The sequence below is a fragment of the Camelus dromedarius genome, chromosome 19, assembly GCF_036321535.1.
Source record: "Camelus dromedarius isolate mCamDro1 chromosome 19, mCamDro1.pat, whole genome shotgun sequence".
In the NCBI taxonomy this organism is placed as follows: Eukaryota; Metazoa; Chordata; class Mammalia; order Artiodactyla; family Camelidae; genus Camelus; species Camelus dromedarius.
In genome coordinates this window covers 17,105,964-17,122,575 of record NC_087454.1, presented here as the reverse complement: position 1 = coordinate 17,122,575, position 16,612 = coordinate 17,105,964, and the positions used below count along the sequence as shown (strand labels likewise).

The 16,612-nt window shown below is 43.4% G+C and overlaps 1 protein-coding gene and 1 long non-coding RNA gene across 9 annotated transcripts in view; one reads left to right on the top strand and one right to left on the bottom strand.

Annotated features, from left to right (window-relative positions):
- Window positions 1–12,997: 12,997 nt before the first annotated feature.
- The window catches only part of CARMIL1 (capping protein regulator and myosin 1 linker 1), a 281,077-nt gene continuing 277,462 nt past the window's right edge, over window positions 12,998–16,612 (bottom strand). For all 8 annotated transcript variants that reach the window (XM_031435099.2, XM_010980137.3, XM_064476244.1 and 5 more), the window contains one exon: window positions 12,998–14,012. In XM_031435099.2, the coding sequence (XP_031290959.2) occupies window positions 13,876–14,012 (137 nt within the window). In that variant the 3' untranslated portion in view covers window positions 12,998–13,875. The remainder of the gene's footprint in view (window positions 14,013–16,612) is intronic.
- The window catches only part of LOC116147675 (uncharacterized), a 33,258-nt gene continuing 30,653 nt past the window's right edge, over window positions 14,008–16,612 (top strand). Inside the window, exons 1-3 of the long non-coding RNA XR_004131243.2 lie at window positions 14,008–14,084; window positions 15,277–15,381; window positions 15,924–16,094. This is a non-coding gene — a long non-coding RNA (uncharacterized LOC116147675). The remainder of the gene's footprint in view (window positions 14,085–15,276; window positions 15,382–15,923; window positions 16,095–16,612) is intronic.

The window sequence follows — 16,612 nt, the reverse complement described above, 5'->3', positions numbered from 1 at the left end:
TCTCATGGACACTGGAAGGTCGTCAGGCCCTTTCTGCCTCTTTTCTGAGCTGCTTTGTTTGTATCTGCCCTTGGCAACCTCTCCTGTATTCTCTCTGTCTCTCTGTCTGTCTGTCTGTCTCTCATCTCTGAGCAGTTTCCTCTGTTCCGAGTGCATATGACCCTCCTGACCCCAAATGGTGATCACGGCATCCACGTCTCTGTGACCTCTTTCAGGAAGTGGAAAACTTTGTAAAGGACAGATAGTAAGTATTTTAGACTTTCTGGACCCGCAGATCTCTGTCGCAGCCATGGGCTGTCATAGATAATATGTAAACTAGTGGGTGTTGCCAGATTGAGCTGATAAACAATAGTTTACCAACCCCTGAACTAATTCTTTTTCACTTTTCCAAATTATTTGGAGAGAGAACCTGAAGATTCCCTGTGGGTCAGATGTTCACTCCTGATTTAGTCACTTAAGGAAGAAGGTTTAGAGTTGTCTTTCTGGGATTATGGGCCAGGAAGATAGCTCTTTTTAGCTAAGTAGCTCAACTTTGTTACCTGTGAATTTGGGTAGTGAGAGTTTGCAAGCCTCACTTGCAGACTTCAGTATGATTATGGATGAGGAAATTTTCCTAAATGCTGGGACATCCTGGGTCCACATTAAACTCTATAAGAAAAATAAGCAGTGTCTATTCTAAAATGCCTGGATCCCCATGATAGTGGCCCAAACCCAAGCTTTCCCATGTTCACAGATGGTCAACGGGGCTACAGTACTCCAAGTACCTGCCACACTTCGGCATAAGCTCTGAGCCCCCTCCTGGTTGGAGATTCCCTCTGTACAGCATAAGGAATGAAGTTGCAGGAATAGAGGGGATTTTTTTGTTTGATTTTTTTTTTGACTGAGTTGTTTTCGTGTGGTTATCTAAAAACATCTTCTGATGTTACCTAAAAAAAAACCATTAAGTGTTCTACATAAATAAAATAGTTATGCCTTTGCGCCATCCCCTGTCATCCTCAGCCAGCGTTTGGGGTGGAATGAGCTGAGGCTCAGGAATGGAGTGTGAGCATCTCCTGTGCTCCTTTGTGGGTAATAAAAAAGGAGCACTTCTACATATTGACACATCCAACGGTTCTTTTTGTACATTGCTGCACTTTAAGAAAGACACAACAGAACCTGGGTAGAGAAGAGAAACCAGCAGGGTCTGGGAGGGAAGGTCCTCCCCCCCCGAGGATGGAGCAAAGTCCCACTAACTGTCATCTGCCTGGTGGATAAAACCTGCGGGTATCACAGAGGAGGGATGTGGGAACCACAGTGTCATCACCAAATCCAGATATCCAAAGAGAATCTTTGCAGGAAGTCTTTGAAAGCTGAAAGGATATGAATGGATTTTAGGGAAGATGAAAATTCTTTACCCAGGTGAGGAAGTTAGCAGGAGGTTTTGCTCAGAGGAGTTCCACTGGCCAAAATTTTGAGTGATTATGCTCTCTTCCCAATTTAGATTGACAGGTTAGTTATTCAGCACTTGTTCTCTAAACTCTATACAAGGCAGTGAGAAGATGCGAAATGTGGGGCAGGAGAAGGGGAGCTATGTTTGCTGATTCCTACCACGTCTAGTTGTTTCCCCACATTGTCTCGTGAGTTCTCCCAGCAGTTCTGAGAAGTAGATATTATGATTCCTGTTTTCAGAGATGAGCAAACCAGGACTAAGAGCATTTAAGTAACTTTCCTCAAATTCCTGTCAGTGGGTAGCAGAGCTGGAGCTCAAATCCAGGTCTTTCTAAAGCCAAAGCTTATTCTTTTTCCACTAAAATAGAAGTTTTCAGCCCCATCAGACCCAAGTCCCCTTTTATGAAAAGTATTTTACAGCCCTTTTTACTATCCTGAAATAAAATTCATTGGAAATTTAGCCTTTCTCTATATAGTGCTTAATTTTTAAAAAGCCTTAATATCTTCAGCAAAACTTGTACACAAATGTTCATGGTAGCATTATTCGTAATAGCTAAAAAGTGGGAAAAATCCAAATGTCTATCAGTGAATGAATGGATAAATAAAATGCAGCATATTTACACGTGGAGTATATTTCAGCAATAAAAAATAGCTAACTACTAATACATGCTACAACATGGGTAAACTTTGAAAACATGTTAAAGAAGTTAGTCACAAAGGATAATATATTATGATTTCATTTTATGAAATATCCAGAACAGGCAAATCCAGAGACAGAAAGATTAGTGGTTGCTTAGGGATGGGGGATAGGGGACTGGGGATTTAGAGCAGGATTACTTTGGTGGGGGGTGAATATATTCTAAAATTTATTATGGTAATGGATGTCACAACTCTGTAAATATACAAAAAATATATATATAAAGCCATTGAATTGTACACATCACATGAGTTCGCCTAAGATGGCTTTAGAGTGGGTTTGACTGTGGTCCGGCTGAGACCTTCTAGGGCTGCTCCTCTCAGATAGTCTGTTCTTAATCGTAGTGCAGTAGTAGTCATCATGGCCATCATCATCATCAAAGTGGAAGTTACTATTTTTTGAGTATTTACTATGTACCAGTCACAATGCTCACTTTTTAAAATTCTGATTTAATTTTATGATAACTCTAATAGCAAGGTGATCATTACCCCTGATTTCCAGATGAGGAAATTCATCTGTGGATTAGGTCCAATAGCAGTTAGGTGGGATGGCTGGGGGGAGCCACCAATATTGCTTTCCTACTAATCTCTCCTCCCACTTGTAGGACAAGCGCAGTTCACATCACATCTCTGCCCCCAAACTCTCTTTATGTCCCTGCTCCCTACCGCCCCCTCCTTTCCTTACACCCTCTGTATTCAGGACTCTGCACCCAAATCATCCCATCCCAAGACAGCTGCCTCATCAGCAAGAAGAGCCAACACAGTGGCTCCACTAGGCAAGGACTGGCCACTCTGCATCCACAGCTCCCAGAGCCCAGAACCAGGGCTGTGCTTAGAGCAGGTGGCAGAGCTGGACACGCTGAGTTGTCTCAGTGCCCAGCTTTACTCTGGACATTTTCCATATGTGAAAGAAAAGCCAAGCCACTGCTTCCCAGCCCCACAGACTAGCCAGCAATGGTCCCTGTGCCAACAAAGGGGCAGGAGCCATGGCACCTGGGGTGCTCCACCAACATGGCGCTGTCCTTCCTGCTTGCCTTCCTGTTCGCTTCATCACCAGGGACTGTGGGTCTGAAAAGTCAGGAGGAGACACTATATGCACTGCACTTTATTTTTTTTTAAGAGCTGGTATATATTTGTAACATTTTCTCCAGGTCTTCATAAAAAGCACTTTTTGAAACAATCTAGGCTGAACAGCTTTGGCACCAACCCACTCACCCCATCTGTCTGGACTTGATCACAAAGAGGAATGAGGCTGAGGCTTGGTGGGAGATGGAAAAGAAATCAAAGACTGGCTTCCTCTGATTGCCACTTGCGTGTGTTAAAGGGACCAGCCACTTCCTTGACTTTTCTTGGGGAAGGAGTTGTAATAATCAATGCCTCTTCTGTGCGTGTGATTGACATTAAGGCTACAGTCAGTGCTTTTACCAGATTGGCTGCTCTGGGTCCCTGTGGCTCCTGACTGTAATGAAATAACCCCTCTTCTGGAGTGGGGCCCTGCTCCCTCTGCCTCTTCCCTGTGCGATCTTGCTGCAGAGGGAATGCTGGAGGATCCTGGGCTCTGCTCACTTAGAAGTACAGTTAACGTCAGACAAGAAGGGGCTTTTTTTTTTTTTTTCTGGCAACAGATAGGGTGCCCTATTCATATCAGTGTAGTGGGGCAAACTTGGGGACTTACACACCCATGCACTTTCCCATCACTCCCAATGCTTCATCCCCTGCCTCCCAGGGCTCCAGACTGGAAGTCAGGAGATGGGCTCTTCCCCTTGGTAGGATAGCTTAGTGCTTAAGACTGAGTGTTTTTAGCGATAAACTGGATCACAGACTGTGTGACCTTGAGTAAGTTACTCAACTTCTCTGTGCCTTAAATTCTTCATTTTCAAATGGGGATGATAATGCTATCTACTTCACAGGGTTGTTGGGAGGGTTGAGTCAGGGGTAAGGCATGTACGATGTTTAGTATATTGCGAAACTCAATGTTTACAATTCTTATTGTCATTTTTCTGGAGGAATTTCAGAAGCCCCCTAACTATTCTCTTTCTCAGTTTCTTCACCTGCAAATTGTGGATAATTGTACATCTGGAAACAGTTCATAAATGCCAATAACTTTTGAGTACTAAGACCATCATATTGGTATAGAAGGTAACAAGAAAACTGAGGGTAGGGAGGCCACTGGGAAGAGAAAGCTACTGTGGATAAGAGAGGGGAAAAAAGATGAAATGGAAAGAAGCAAAACAGCAAACTCACACTAAAGGGATCAATGCCCCTTAATCAGCCTGAGCAACTTGGAAAGGTTCCCAATAGGCTTAAGCTCTCTGGGGCAGCTCCCAGGTTGGACAGCTCTCATAATGACAGACCAGGTGTGGTTTCCAAGGAGAGGGGACGTTCATAGGCTAGTGTTTGGCATGCAGCAGATACTCTGTAAACATTTGTTGATGATTAATGAAGAAATCACAGGCCAGTGCTTCAAGGTGGAAAGGAGAGATGGCAGTGGCACCAGGGAGAAGTTGAGAGAGAACTTCTGGACAACCCAGTATATGCAGTCTCTGCTCTTGGAAGATCATTTTGCTCTCCTAGAAGGCTGCAGGGGCAGCCCCTCCCCACAAAGAGCATCATTGTTCAGGCCACAAAATGTCAAGAGGCTGAATGAGAACAGCAAGTTCCTCTGGTCTCATGGCCTCCTGGGAGAAAGAGCAGAATGCATGTGTTTGCAGCGGAGGGAGTCCGGGCTTACAGTCCCAGGAGGTCTTAAGAGTCTCTCTGAGGCCTACCCAGTGAATCTTTGATAAACTATAAGTATGTTCTGTTAAGTCAGCTCAACATATCTGCTTTAAGTACTTCAAATTCATTTTGTTCCAAGTGGTCACTGATTGGGTTCACCAGAAATCCAATGCTGGGATGGAGACTGGTATGCTGGAGGTTTATTGGAAAGTCTTCTTGGGATCAAAGGAAGGAAGGCACCAGGACTGGGCAGAAAGAGAAGCTGAGCTGTGATGCTGTCTCAGTGAAGGCCTCAGCCCACCCTGTTGGAGGATTCTGCAGAGGGGCCACTTTTTACAGCTGTTCTGAGTTGGGGTGAGGTGCTAAGCCTTCGTGCTCCTGCCCTGATCAGCCACCCAATGAGCCACCAGGGAAGGGGTGTGACCTGGGGCACGTTGACTCTTTTTAGCTGAGACACGTCCCCCAGGGAGCTGACAACTGAAGTTGTCTGCTGTGGCAGTTGAGGTAATAAGTCTCTTAATTCCTAAAGGGAGAGCTGGATGGTACCTCCCAGTGCCCATCACAATGGGGGAGCATAAATTAATAGAAAACAGTTAGGGTAGGAAGTGCAGATTCCCTCCCATCCCTGCCTAATCCACTGTCCTACTGATGTGAACACTTACTAGGTGAAATTATGGCATTCCTTACTTGTTTATTTTGTTTCCTCTGTTAGACTGTTAGCTCCATGAGCCATGGGAACTCTATCTTACCAGATGAGCACCCAGACTATATGTCCTGTTGCATAATAGGTTCTGAAGAAACACTGAACAAGTTAACCAAATGAGAAGTCATAACTGGTGGCAAGAAGCTGGACTTGTACTGTGGATGTTCTTAGGAGTCAGGGAAAGAGAGGAGGGAATATGCTATGAAGCCAGATTCCATGGACCTTGGGAATCAATGAGACAGACTGGGTTGTGGAAATGCTACGTCTGATGCTGTAGCTGGGGGGCGGTCCCTCCAATCTCCAGGTGTCCTCACCCGAGCTGGGCTTCCTTGGGGAAGGAAGTGAGACAGTAAGATGCATTTTATTCTTCCTTCTTAATCCACAGTGAATCCTGACGTATGTAGTAACACTGGCCCCAGCCTTGTCTACTGTCAAAGGGGACACCTACGCGCTAGTGGTCACTCAGTCCTGCTCCTCGTAGCCTGAACACTTGGCATTTCAGAAGCAGGATGCCCTAGTGAAATTTGCAAGGAATCCACATGGCACAACGGGCTCTTGCTGCTTTGCTTGTATCGGTCACGGTCACGGTTCCTTGTGCATCAGTTCTAGTAACAGGGAGGAACCAGTAGTCTGGGCTCTACCCACATCCCCTCATTCACCTCGGAGTCTTGCTTTGTTTGCCTTTCAGGATTGATTGGAATGCTAATGTCAGGCCACTGTTCAATTAAATAAAATTGGATTTCGTGAAGTGGAAGTTTCTTCCTCTTGCCCTTTCCAGGAAGAATCAATCCAATTATCATGTTCATGCACCCAGGGCTTTTTTTTTTATGTATATATCTTCTCCTCCCTGTTCCAATTGGACTCATTAGTGACACGCATTTCTTTTTTTAATGCTATTCAGTGGTTGAAGTGGTTTACAAAGCTTGTTCATGACAAGTGATTTGCAAAGCAATCTTTGTGGAATGGGTGCTACTTTAGCAACAAGACTGAATTGATTGCTTTCCTACTTGGCCAGGATCAATCCCAAAGGCTTCTCCAGAGCAGCCCCTCCTGGACTGTAAGATTGCCCTCAGGGCATTCAGGGGCACTCATTTCCAACCTTCTGCTTCTCTCCTCTGGCCTGTGAGGTCCTTCAAACCTACAAATCCAGGCTGAGTCTCTGTCCCACCCACTAGCCCAGCAGGTGAACGAGGGTTATGAAAGGGTGGGAAGAGGCCAAGGTGCTGGGAAGAGACCCTGAAGGTCTAGTTCACCTGAACATATGGCTCTGTAGGCCCAGCCCATCCAACCTGCTCAGGTCTCTGCTAATGGACCACCAGTTTGCTCTTGTAGGAATGCTTCAGGGGCAGATCTTCTCCCCAGAGTGCTCTGCTCTTCCAGCCAGGAATCTGGGTGGGGCGGGGTGGGGGGTCTGTATTAATCCTGCCTTTTTACTTTCTGTAATTATGATGCATTGACATCTTGGGGCACTGGTGGGACAGTCCCACCCAGGGCTAGCCAGTTCCTAGAGAAACACAGTCTGCCTGGGCATGGGCCTTTCATTTGCAAATTAAATCAATCCAGAACACCCACTCTCCAACACTTCCTCACTCAGGGCCAGTCTTCCCCTGCCCTCATCACTCCAGGGCCGAGTACCAGAAAGCTTGGGACATGAGTGCCAAGATACTGGGGAAATAAGAATGGGGAATGGAAAGTTGCAGTTCAGTGATCCCGAAGTGGCCATCGGCTAGCAGGTGGGGCCCTGCAGCAGCTGTCGGCCATGAGAGATGTCTTTTTCTTTCCATTATATTGATGATATCCTGTTAACCTCAGAATCTCAAGTTTAAAAGTAGCAGCCCCATGCTTGTGGCTCATCTGATTGCACAGGGACAGATAGCTGGTGAATACAAACACAAGGACCTGGATTATCTACAAGATACAGGCATATCCCTGGCCTATCACCCTGAAACAATTATAGACACAGGCCATAGGGATACTAACTCAGGGACGAGCTTGTGAATTGGATGTGGCCAGTTACCCAGGAGAGTTTGGTTGGGGCCCGTGGCAATGGCAAAATAATGAGAATACCCTTAGGCCTCTTGCCCCAAGTATGGAAGGGGGCAGAGCAACAACAGAGCATTGCAGAACAGCTATTTGCAGTCCACAGTGCATTACAACAGGTGGAAGATATTACACAATGTCTACCCGAATCGTCCAGCAATGCGAAAAACCACCAGCTGGGGTCTAGGACAGCTGTGCACAACATACAGGACCCCCGTAGACATGAATAGTGACCAAGGAATCTACTTTATTGGCCATGGATGGTCAGGAATGGGCTGATAAAAATGACATACGCCAGCATTTTCGCCTGACTACAACCCCACTGTGGACTACTTAAATGACAGTTGAGGAAACCTGCTCTCCCAACATGTGGACACATCCCAGGAGCGATCGTCCCAGTGCCTATGCCGTGTTCACCCAGGGGCAACTGGTCAGTGCCATTGTTACAGCAAAGTGTTACAGCAGCCTGAATCCCTGTGAGAGACCAAGCGACACTCGGAGGGTTGGAGAACTCAGGTTTATTATGCCGGCGGGCCCAGAGGAGTTAACACCCCAAGCTCTGACCCCGTCTGTAGGCTTACACAGGCTTTTACAGAGTTTTAGGTTTCCATTTTTGTGCCATATGCAAATGAAGTGTTAGAAATGGACCAATCAGGAGTGAGCTTTGGGAACCAATAGACTCTTAGGGGTAAGTTTCGTTTTCCTAGAAGCAAGCTGTTTTACCAAAGCACAAAAGTGAGATAATGCCACTGGGCTGGGGAACCAGATGGCACCGGTGGGAAAGTAGTGGCACTGCCTGGGGGTCCTGCCAGTCTTTTCATGGGGCTTCCCGCCTGACCATCTGAGTTCAATTATTGACCACTGATGGACTGTTACCAAATATTGGTCAGGACAATAACTCATTTTTGCCCCTGACACAGGTTCTACCCCAGGGCAGCACATTATAATATGGCTCTGGGACTGGCAGTTAAGTCCCCATGGTTTGGGTTTGCTGCCTCATGGGGAAGAGGATTAGAAAGGGACTTAACTGATTTCAACGGGCCCCACCTAAGACCACTAAAGTAATTAATCCAGGCCCCCTGCTGGAGAAAGGCAGCATTATATTAGTCTTGTGGTCTGTGATGCTGCCTTTCCAGTATGCAGCACCCACTTTGGGGACTGAGGGTGCACAGGTGGTGTGGGACTGCAGACCAGGACAGAACCCACAGGCAGAGGTGCTATTATTTAACAGTACTGTTACTGCTTGGTGTTTTGCCAAAGGGCCATGATCTTCCCTGTATTGTGCCCGTTAAACATCTCACACTCTGTCCGTAATTTGAGCAGAGGGAATCTGTTAGAAGTGAATGTGCTTCTTTGTCAATTTATTAAATAACACAATCTAGCAGGATATCTCATAACTACCATTAATTTTGAGTCATGATGAATGTGAAGGATATTTTGCAATGCCTGCAATGATTGTAAACTGATAGGAAAACATCCCAGGTGCTGCTAATACAACTGTGGCATGTTTATACGTTCATAATTGAAGGATCTGCTAATATGCAAATAAGGTTAATGAAAATCAAAATTTATATTTTTTTCACAATCCAAGCTCACAGATGCCTTGAATCCTACCTGGCTTGTGACCTGCAGGTTAAGGATCCTGTTGAGAACTTTGAAAATCAGTGGCAGCTTGAGGAGCTGGTCTCTTTTGCAGTGTGCCTGGCTTTGGCTTGGGGGCACTCTCCAGAAGCCCAGCAGTTCAGGCCAGCAAATCATGTCCTTGTTTGCAAACGGTCCTCCCTGCCCTCTGGCCTGGAAGGGAGAAAGTCATGCTTTTCCTTTGCCATGGTGGGCAATGAGGGTCCCATCAAGGTATCTGGGATGGGATAGAGCAAGCTCAGCCACCTTTTGCCAACATCAGTTTCTGCCCTATGGAAATGGAAGGGCATGGCACCTGTGGCCCCACACCTCCAGTGCAAGTTAAGTCTTGTGAGTCCTGGAAATCTCTCTGGTTACAAAATTTGACTTTGTTGCTCCTGGGCATGCTGTGTGGTCACTGGGCACTCACGGATCATTGGTATTGGGCAGAGTTTCTGATGCCCACGGGCTCATCCTATTGATGCTGAATAGAGTGTACTGAAGCAAGAGATGAGGGGAACAACACGAAGGTGGGAATGGTGGCCTTGGGAGAGGATAAGGTCACGTAGGGGGTCAAGGATGGTATGAGAGGAGCCAGTCTCAAAATAACTTGATCACTCAGAGAACAGGCTCCCAGGACTGGCCAGGCCACGATGTGAATGAAGCCACCAAAGGGTCAAAAGTCCCCTTAAACTCTCTGATCTCAGAAGTGGGAAACAGCCTGACTTGACTCTCTCCTCCTCTGAGGACCTGAGAGAAGAGTGGGTTGTTTTTTTTTTTTAAATTAAAGTACAGTCAGTTATAATGTGTCAATTTCTGGTGTACAGCACAGTGTCCCAGTCATGCATGTATATATATTTTCGTTTACACTCTTTTTCTTTGAAGGTTATTACAAGATATTGCATATAGTTCCCTGTGCTATACAGAACAAATTTGTTTTTTTAACCTCTTTATATATAGTGGCTAACATTTGCAAGTCTCAAACTTCCAAATTTATCCCTTCCCACCCCCTTTCCCCTGGTAACCGTAAGATTGTTTACCTTGTCTGAGTCTGTTTCTGTTTTGTAGATGGGTTCATTAGTGCCCTTTTTTTTCTTTTAGATTCCAAATATGGTATCATATGGTATTTTTCTTTCCATTTCTGGCTTACTTAGAATGACAATCTCTAAGTCCATCTATGTTGTGCAAATGGCATTATTTTATTCTTTTTTATGGCTGAGTAGTATTCCATTGTATAAACATACCACAACTTCTTTATCCAGTCATCTGTCAGATGGACATTCAGGTTGTTTCCATGTCTTGGCTATTGTGTATAGTGCTGCTGTGAACACTGGGGTGCATGTATCTTTTTGCATTAGAGTTCCCTCCAGATGTATACCCAGAAGTGGGATTGCTGGATCATATGATGAGTCTATTTTTAGTCTTTTGAGGAACCTCCATGGTGTTTTCCACAATGGTTGCACCAAACTGCATTCCCACCAGCAGTGTAGGAGGGTTCCCTTTTCTCCACACCCTCTGTAGCATTTATCGTTTGTGGACTTTTGAATGATGGCCATTCTAACTGGTGTGAGGTGATACCTCATTGTAGTTTTGATTTGCATTTCTCTAATAATTAGTGGTATTGAGCATTATTTCATATGTCTGTTGGCCATTCGTACATCTTCATTGAAGAATTGCTTGCTTAGGTCTCCTGCCCATTTTTGGATTGGATTTTTTTTTTTTTTAATTAAGTTGTATGAGCTGTTTATATATTCTGGAAATTAAACCTTTGTCAGTCATATCATAGGCAAATATTTTCTCCCATTCTGTAGGTTGTCCTTCTGTTTTGCTTACGATTTCCTTTGCTGTGCAAGAGCTTCTAAGTGTAATTAGGTCCCATTTGTTTATTTTTGCTTTTATTTCTATTACCTGAGTAGATTGCCCTTAGGAGAACATTGCTAAGATTTATGTCAGAATGTTTTGCCTATGTTTTCTTCTAGGAGGTTTATAGTGTCTTGTCTTATGTTTAAGTCTTTAAGCCATTTTGTTTGTTTTTGTGTATGGTGTGAGGGAGGAGTCTAACTTCATTAATTTACATGCAGCTATCCAGTTTTCCCAATATCATTTGCTGAAGAGACTGTCTTTACTCTATTATATGTTCTTGCCTCCTTTGTCAAAGATAAATTGACCAAAAGTTTGTGGGTTTATTTCTGTGCTCTCTATTCTGTTCCATTGATCCGTATGTCCGGTTTTGTACCAGTACCACATGTTTCTGATTACTGTAGCTCTGTGGTATTGTCTTAAGTCTGAGAGGGTTATTCTTCCAGCTTTGTTCTTTTTCTTCAGTATTGCTTTGGCAATTCTGGGTCTTTTGTGATTCCATATAAATTTTAGGATCATTTGTTCTAGTTCTGTGAAAAATGTCATGGGTAATTTGATAGAGATCGCATTAAATCTGTAGATTGCCTTGGGCAGTATGACCATTTTAACAATACTGATTCTTCCAATCTAAGAGCATAGTATTTCTTTCCATTTCTTTAAGTCGTCTTTAATTTCCTTAATCAATGTTTTTTAGTTCTCCATGTATAAGTCTTTCACCTCTGTGGTCAGGTTTATTCCTAAGTATTTTTTTTTTTTGGATACAATTTTAAAAGGGATTGTTTCTTTACTTTTCTGATATTTTATTGTTAGTGTAAAGAAATGCCACTGATTTCTGTATGTTAATCTTGTGTCCTGCTACCTTGCCGAATTCTTTTATCAGCTCTAGTAGTTTTTGTGTAGAGCTTAGGGTTTTCTATATATAGTATCATGTCATCCACATATAATGACAATTTTACCTCTTTTCTTGGCACACTTTATATTGTTTTCATTGGTTTTTACTTGCTTTTCTGTCTGCTGTTCTGACTGGTTGAGTTCTGTTACACTGTCTTCTAAATTATTTATTTCTCTGCATTATGTAGTCTGCTTTTGACAGCCTTAGTAGCTCAGGTCTTATCTCAGCCATTGAGTTTTCTGTTTTTAATTGGCTCCCCTTTATAGTTTCTATTTCCTTTTTATAGTATTCTCTGTCTCTATTCATAGTTTATGTATTTAATTTTTTTTAATGGAGGTACTGGGGATTAAACCCAGGACCTCGAGCATGCTAAACATATCCTGTACCAGCTCTACCCTCCCCCCTCAGCAGCCATTTTTAATTGCAATGTGACTTTCCAACACCTGACACATGCCTGCCAAGTTGGTGGCCAATGTGCTAAGTAGACCCAGGCCAACCAATGCTACGCTAAGAAAAAACAAAATAGAATTGTCAGCCTGCCCAATCTGGCCACACAATGGATACATCCTCAAATCAAAAAAGTGATTCCTGGATTTTTTTGGCCCCTGGTCAGTATACCTGAGATGGGGAGTCTAAATTACTGAGAGCCTCATTCTCAGTTTAGGGCTTGCATGTGGCACAAATAGGAAAGTCACGATGTGTAATTTAGTATTATGGGAAGATTCCCAGACCCCTCCGAGCAGTAGTTCAGCTCATCTCAGAGTCTTGGGAGTCTGAGAGACTCTGGCCCTGACTCCATCATCAAGCCCCCCGCATCTGGTCTGAGTGGGCTCTCTAGACACTCATAATACAACCTTTTGATGATTTTATCTTTTCCCCAAAGGTGAGAGCAGGCAATGGAATTAGCAAGTTGCATTTACTTGGAAGGTAATAGGTTTTTGATTATCTGGGAACTACGATTTTATTCTGGATTTCGGAAAAAAGGTTCACCACCACAAGCCAATCCTAACTTTAAAATAAGTCACTATAGAAAGTCAAAATTCCACTTGTAAAATCATTTTATTGGTATAAATATACATATGAATAAAATACCTTCAGCCTGTAATGTAAGTGAATATTTGTGAAATGTCTTAAAAACTAGTATTTTGAATTTTTTACAGGTGTCAAAGTATTCTCTTAATCACACGTTAAAAGCTAATATGCAGACAGAAATTAAAGGCCTTCAAAAACCACGAATATTCATAAAACCTCATTCCCATCAACTATATACATTAACCTGGGCACATGGTAGAAGCAGGAGTGGGCCTCTCACTGTCCTTCACTCGCTTGTTGATGGTGTTACAAAGGTCACCGACCAAGTTTAAATGTACAATTCCACATCAGGAAGGAAGAAGTTCCCCATGGGAGAAGGTAAAAACCATACCCAAGATCTAATATATATAATTTATACAAGTTACTTATTAGTGTGCTCTGTTAATATAATTACAATGTGCAATTGCATACAGCAAGAATAAATTGCTTTATCAAGTGCAGCTTTGACACAGGTACATGAAGTGGTACCCTCCGGTCAGCGGGATGGTGTTACTTGTGAGTGTGTATCCAGTTACCTTCCAGGGCAAACTGTAGCTGCCTCAGAGAAATTCAAGTAGGGCCCGTGGGATGATTGCTGGCATTCGTTGAAGGCATATGAAGGAATGGAGAGAAATCAAATGCCAAGGGTTGGGAGCAGATCAAACACAAGTACTTTTGATTACCAAGAAATGGATCTGTTTTGGGTTTGGGGAAAAAAAAGCAAAGGAAGAAGGAAAAAGAAAACAAAGCACCCAGAGAAGAACACTTAGAGAGTAGGAAGCGGTGTTGCCCTCTGCTGGCTGACAAAAGCACTGCGTGCAGCAAGATGTCTGCAGCACGGGTCCCTTTACACAAAAATAAACTCCTTCTCTGTTTCTTCCCCAGAGTCGCTAGACTTGCTGCCTTGATGGCCATCTTTACTGGAGGACCACTGCTTGTGTTCTGGACACTCCTGGGCCTGCTGGCCCCAGCTTCTCCTCGACACTGGAACAGAAAGGAAAGGAAGTCATCATCATCCATGAACAAGGAGATGCCAGCAGCCTGACCAGGAATGGGGTAAGATGTAGGGGCCCTGAAGAGGGGGAGGGTTCGGGGTGGACTTTCTCAGAAGTGACTTTCTAGTGACATTTCAAGACTCTAGACAGAAATTAAACCAACAAAACACACAAAACAGGAAAACAGAACACACAAAACAGGAAAACAGAAAAAACCCCAGTCTATGAGAGGTTGAGCCTCTCATAGACGTGGTTGAGGATTTGAGGGTGAGGATGGGGGTGGGGTGGGAGGAAAGGGAGATGCCAGGAAGGAGAAGCACTGGGTAGCCACTCTGCCCCAGGTGACCTCCTTGGTCACAGCTGCACCCTGGTGCAGCACAGAGCACAGGAAACAGAGCCCAAGGAGGCACTGCTGGCCAGGGGTTCCATCTGATGTCTTCTGCACAACATTTAGGGGTGGCCATCCCTGTTCTGGGGATAGGACATAAGGATGGGCCCCTTTCTGTGTCTCAGAGAACCTCAGTCTCACTCCCTAGGAAAGGAAAAAAGTCTCACGGAAATGAATTAATACTGCCAATGACGTATTCAGTCCTGTAGGAACCAGTCTCCAGGTAAAAGAATTACCATTTTTGTTGCCTGTTCTGGTCAGTCTCTACAAAGCTCTGATGAGAGAACAGTGACCAGCACTGAGCCTCTGTGGTGTGTGCTGTCGGGCACTCGGTGTTACCACTGCTACTCTTCACGGCTACCCAGATAGGTTTGGTTTAAATCCTGATTCCAAGTTTTACAAAACCTCTCTCTCCAAAGCCCATGTTCTTTCCAACTAGAGCATAGCTTCACTGCTACTGTACCCAGGGAAAGGTTCAGATGCCACACTCCAGCATGGCTGTTAAGGGTTATTAAATGTCACTAATCAAGTCTATGGTAGAGACACTACTTAAGCTAAAAATACCAAACCCACCCACTTTGTGTGGCTTTAAAGAAGGGTCCAGCTACCTTGCCACCCAGAAGTTTAAATGATCTAGCCAGGAACCTAGTCCTGGAAAAAGCAAGAGGATGCATCTGATACCTCTAATCATTTTGATTTTAGCTTTCTGCTTTAAAAAAAACCAGAAAACAAAAAAAACTTGCCAGGAACTGGATACTTGAATGTTTAATCCACTAAAGAGAATTTCAGGAAGTGAAAGCTCATGAAACCTCATAGTCAAAATGCAAACATAATAAAATCCTTCTCTTGCCAATCTTGTTCTCAGGGCCAGATTCTGCTCAAGGCGATAAAAAATTAAATTTTTAGTTAATTACACCAAATTGAAACTACCCAAAATTCTGCGGATAAACCTTTCAATCTCATCATACAAGTAAGTAATTTTTTACTTTTTACCCAACAGTTTTGAGCACATTCTTGGAGGGAAAAAAGCAATGAATAAATATTATAGTTGATTTTTAGTTTTTAGCTTGAATTGGGTAAAAAAATTAAATGTATTTGGTCCTTTGAAAGTTGTTAACAGGCCAATTTGGGGGGAAAAAGTAAATAATTTTCTATAAATAGTTTGCCCTTTATCACAAAACCAATTTGATAGTAATACACAAAGTACTTAAGTTCTTAATTTCTGTGTATACTATGAACAGGAGTTAGTAGAGAAGGTTTATCATATTTTCATCTTGAAATTGCAATGATCTAACCCAAAGTGGAGCATTACTAGTGAAATCTGCTAGAAAATTTTATACATTCCATTTTAAAACCAAAATAAGTTTTTCCTCTGTAACAAGTGACTCAAAAATTTCCAACACTGTAAGTTCAAAGGAAGAAATAAATATGGTGATACATGACTTATTTGTCTTCAGAGCAAATGTATTAATTCTTAGAATAAAAAGCTTTTCATCCTTCCCAATATTTTAGTTTCCTCAAAATCCCAGGCCCGATTGATGTTACAGGATATGACATCAGTACTCTCTAAAAATGAAGAAATTGATGTAATCAAGAATGTCTGTCACAGATAAAAACTGAGACCACTCTGGACCAGGGCTAACTGGAATTCACAGAACCAACACAGGAATCATCCTGCAAAAGGTACACTTTCCTACAGTCTCCATCTAAGTGACACTAACTTCTGAGTCCTCCAGGCTGTGGGTGGGCAGAGGGCAGGGGAGAAGACTGAAACCTGCCTGTTGTTAATGTTTGCTAAGTCGGTGATATAGACCGACCTGGTACCAGTCCTAAAAGCAAAAATTTTCATTTGTCTGACATTGTCACGGAGAGGATTAATGACATGCTCTTTCTGGAGGACTGTCAAAGCAGTTCACCATGGTGGTGACATTTTAAAATTCAGTCTAAAAATAGTCGAGTCTCCTGATTCAACTCTACCAATTTGTGAATGTGATAATGAGACTAGTACCAGGTTGACGATTTCCTTAGGATTACAGCTAGGCACCAGTCTTGGAAAGGAAAATTTGAGGCATGGCGAGGGCAAGGAAGTCAAGTCACACCACTGAATCTGTTGAATTTGGAAGCCAAAGCACTGAATATTATTCTAGATCATGAGTATAAACAGGAATGTTCTTTGTCAAGTTTGCTTTCCAGCCCTTAGG